Below are 2,081 nucleotides of genomic sequence, written 5' to 3'. Positions count from 1 at the left end.
AGGGGTGGGTTGCAGTATAACCCAATTGTCTATGGGTCCTGACTTCCTCAATGAACTCCAAGAGAAGAATTCTACAGCGAGTGTTTGATGCCGTCAACGAATTGTCCCCCCCCCCACCTTCTAAATTACCGGCCTCTCTTTTGGAGCCGAGTCCTGGTGAAGAACTGTGTCCTGTGGTGAGGGATCAGATCTGTGTGAGACGAGGGCTGTCTCTGTCTGAGCATCCGACAGGCACCTCCACCTCGCTCCGGTCTGCGGCTCAGACTTCCAGACACTTGGCACTCCAGGGAAGCCCGCTGTAGGAGAATATTTGGGAGGGGTCAAGTGGCCATTTAAGAAAAGCAAGGGGCACCAATCGGGTTCTGGCATCGCGCCAGCCCTAATGAGCACTGGGGATAGTCTGAGATGGTTCAGCAGAGGATTACGCACCGAGTTCCCAGAGCAGAGCCGAGCAGAATTCCCTTTGTTCTGAGATCACGGTCACATGTCCGGTATCCATCTCCATGAATGTGAGTCTTCATGACAGCTCGAGGACTCCTCCAGACGTCTCCGATGTGAAGTTCTGGGCCGGGAGCCCATGTCAGCAGAAGGTCTCGGGTTCACGCAAAGTGTAACTCTGCTCTTAAAGTGGAAGTCTGGAACCTTGCTGGAGGATCCGATACGGAGGAGTCTTGGTAGGCCTCAGGTCAGGTTCTTGCCTGCGTTATATGACAGAACGGGGGAGGTGTGGGCCGGAGGTCACACTGGGGATGGTGGATCATGGCCAGCTGATGTCCGCAAATGTCATTTTTCTGCTCTGTCCCACAGGTCTCTCTGCCCGGCACTTCCTCTTCCTGCCTGCACGCCATGCTGGAGTATCTCTACCTGGGCCACTTCTGTCCTGAGCCCCAACTTGGCTCGATGGAGCTCTTGGTGCTGAGCAACCGGCTGTGTCTTCCCCACCTACAGGCCCTGACTGGTGAGCAGACAACCTGACACATGTATAGAGAGGTGTCACAGGCAGAGAGATGTAAGAATGTAAGACGCAGAGTCCTCCAGCAGAGCAGAGTATATCAGGAGAGGAGAGTTATAGGGGAAGGAGCAGAGTCCTCCAGCAGAGCAGAGTATATCAGGAGAGGAGAGTTATAGAGGAAGGAGCAGAGTCATCCAGCAGAGCAGAGTATATCAGGTGAGGAGAGTTATAGAGGAAGGAGCAGAGTCCTCCGGCAGAGCAGAGTATATGAGGAGAGGAGAGTCATAGAGGAAGGAGCTGAGACCTCCAGCAGAGCAGAGTATATCAGGAGAGGAGAGTTATAGAGGAAGGAGCAGAGTCCTCCAGCAGAGCAGAGTATATCAGGAGAGGAGAGTTATAGGGGAAGGAGCAGAGTCCTCCAGCAGAGCAGAGTATATCAGGAGAGGAGAGTTATAGAGGAAGGAGCAGAGTCATCCAGCAGAGCAGAGTATATCAGGTGAGGAGAGTTATAGAGGAAGGAGCAGAGTCCTCCGGCAGAGCAGAGTATATGAGGAGAGGAGAGTCATAGAGGAAGGAGCTGAGACCTCCAGCAGAGCAGAGTATATCAGGAGAGGAGAGTTATAGAGGAAGGAGCAGAGGCCTCCAGCAGAGCAGAGGATATCAGGAGAGGAGAGTGATAGAGGAAGGAGCAGAGGCCTCCAGCAGAGCAGAGGATATCAGGAGAGGAGAGTGATAGAGGAAGGAGCAGAGGCCTCCAGCAGAGCAGAGGATATCAGGAGAGGAGAGTGATAGAGGAAGGAGCAGAGGCCTCCAGCAGAGCAGAGTATATCAGGAGAGAAGAGTTATAGGGGATGGAGCAGAGTCCTCCAGCAGAGCAATAGGGGAGGACGGAGGTCAGATAGAAGACTGAAGGGGAGGACGGAGGTCAGATAGAAGACTGAAGGGGAGGACGGAGGATAGATAGAAGACTGAAGGGGAGGACGGAGGTCAGATGGAGGACGGAGGTCAGATGATCAGTGGGGCTCACCGTCCTCTTTCTCTTTGCAGTTCCACAATGCCAAGCAGTTGGCTGACTGGTGCCTCCATTACATCTGTACCAACTACAACGCCGTGTGCCGCAAGTTCCCCC

At 53.8% G+C, this 2,081-nt stretch overlaps 1 protein-coding gene across 1 annotated transcript in view; it reads left to right on the top strand.

Moving 5' to 3' along the window:
• The window catches only part of LOC108801174 (rho-related BTB domain-containing protein 2-like), an 18,256-nt gene that overhangs the window by 13,434 nt on the left and 2,741 nt on the right, over nt 1-2,081 (top strand). The window contains exons 7-8 of the mRNA XM_018573106.1: nt 808-969; nt 2,000-2,081. Of these exons, the coding sequence (XP_018428608.1) occupies nt 808-969; nt 2,000-2,081 (244 nt within the window). The remainder of the gene's footprint in view (nt 1-807; nt 970-1,999) is intronic.

The sequence above is a fragment of the Nanorana parkeri genome, unplaced genomic scaffold (assembly GCF_000935625.1).
Source record: "Nanorana parkeri isolate BGI_ZX_2015 unplaced genomic scaffold, ASM93562v1 scaffold2240, whole genome shotgun sequence".
NCBI lineage: Eukaryota > Metazoa > Chordata > Amphibia > Anura > Dicroglossidae > Nanorana > Nanorana parkeri.
Note: the sequence above shows the minus strand (reverse complement) of the source record. Positions and strands in the feature narration are given on the sequence as shown.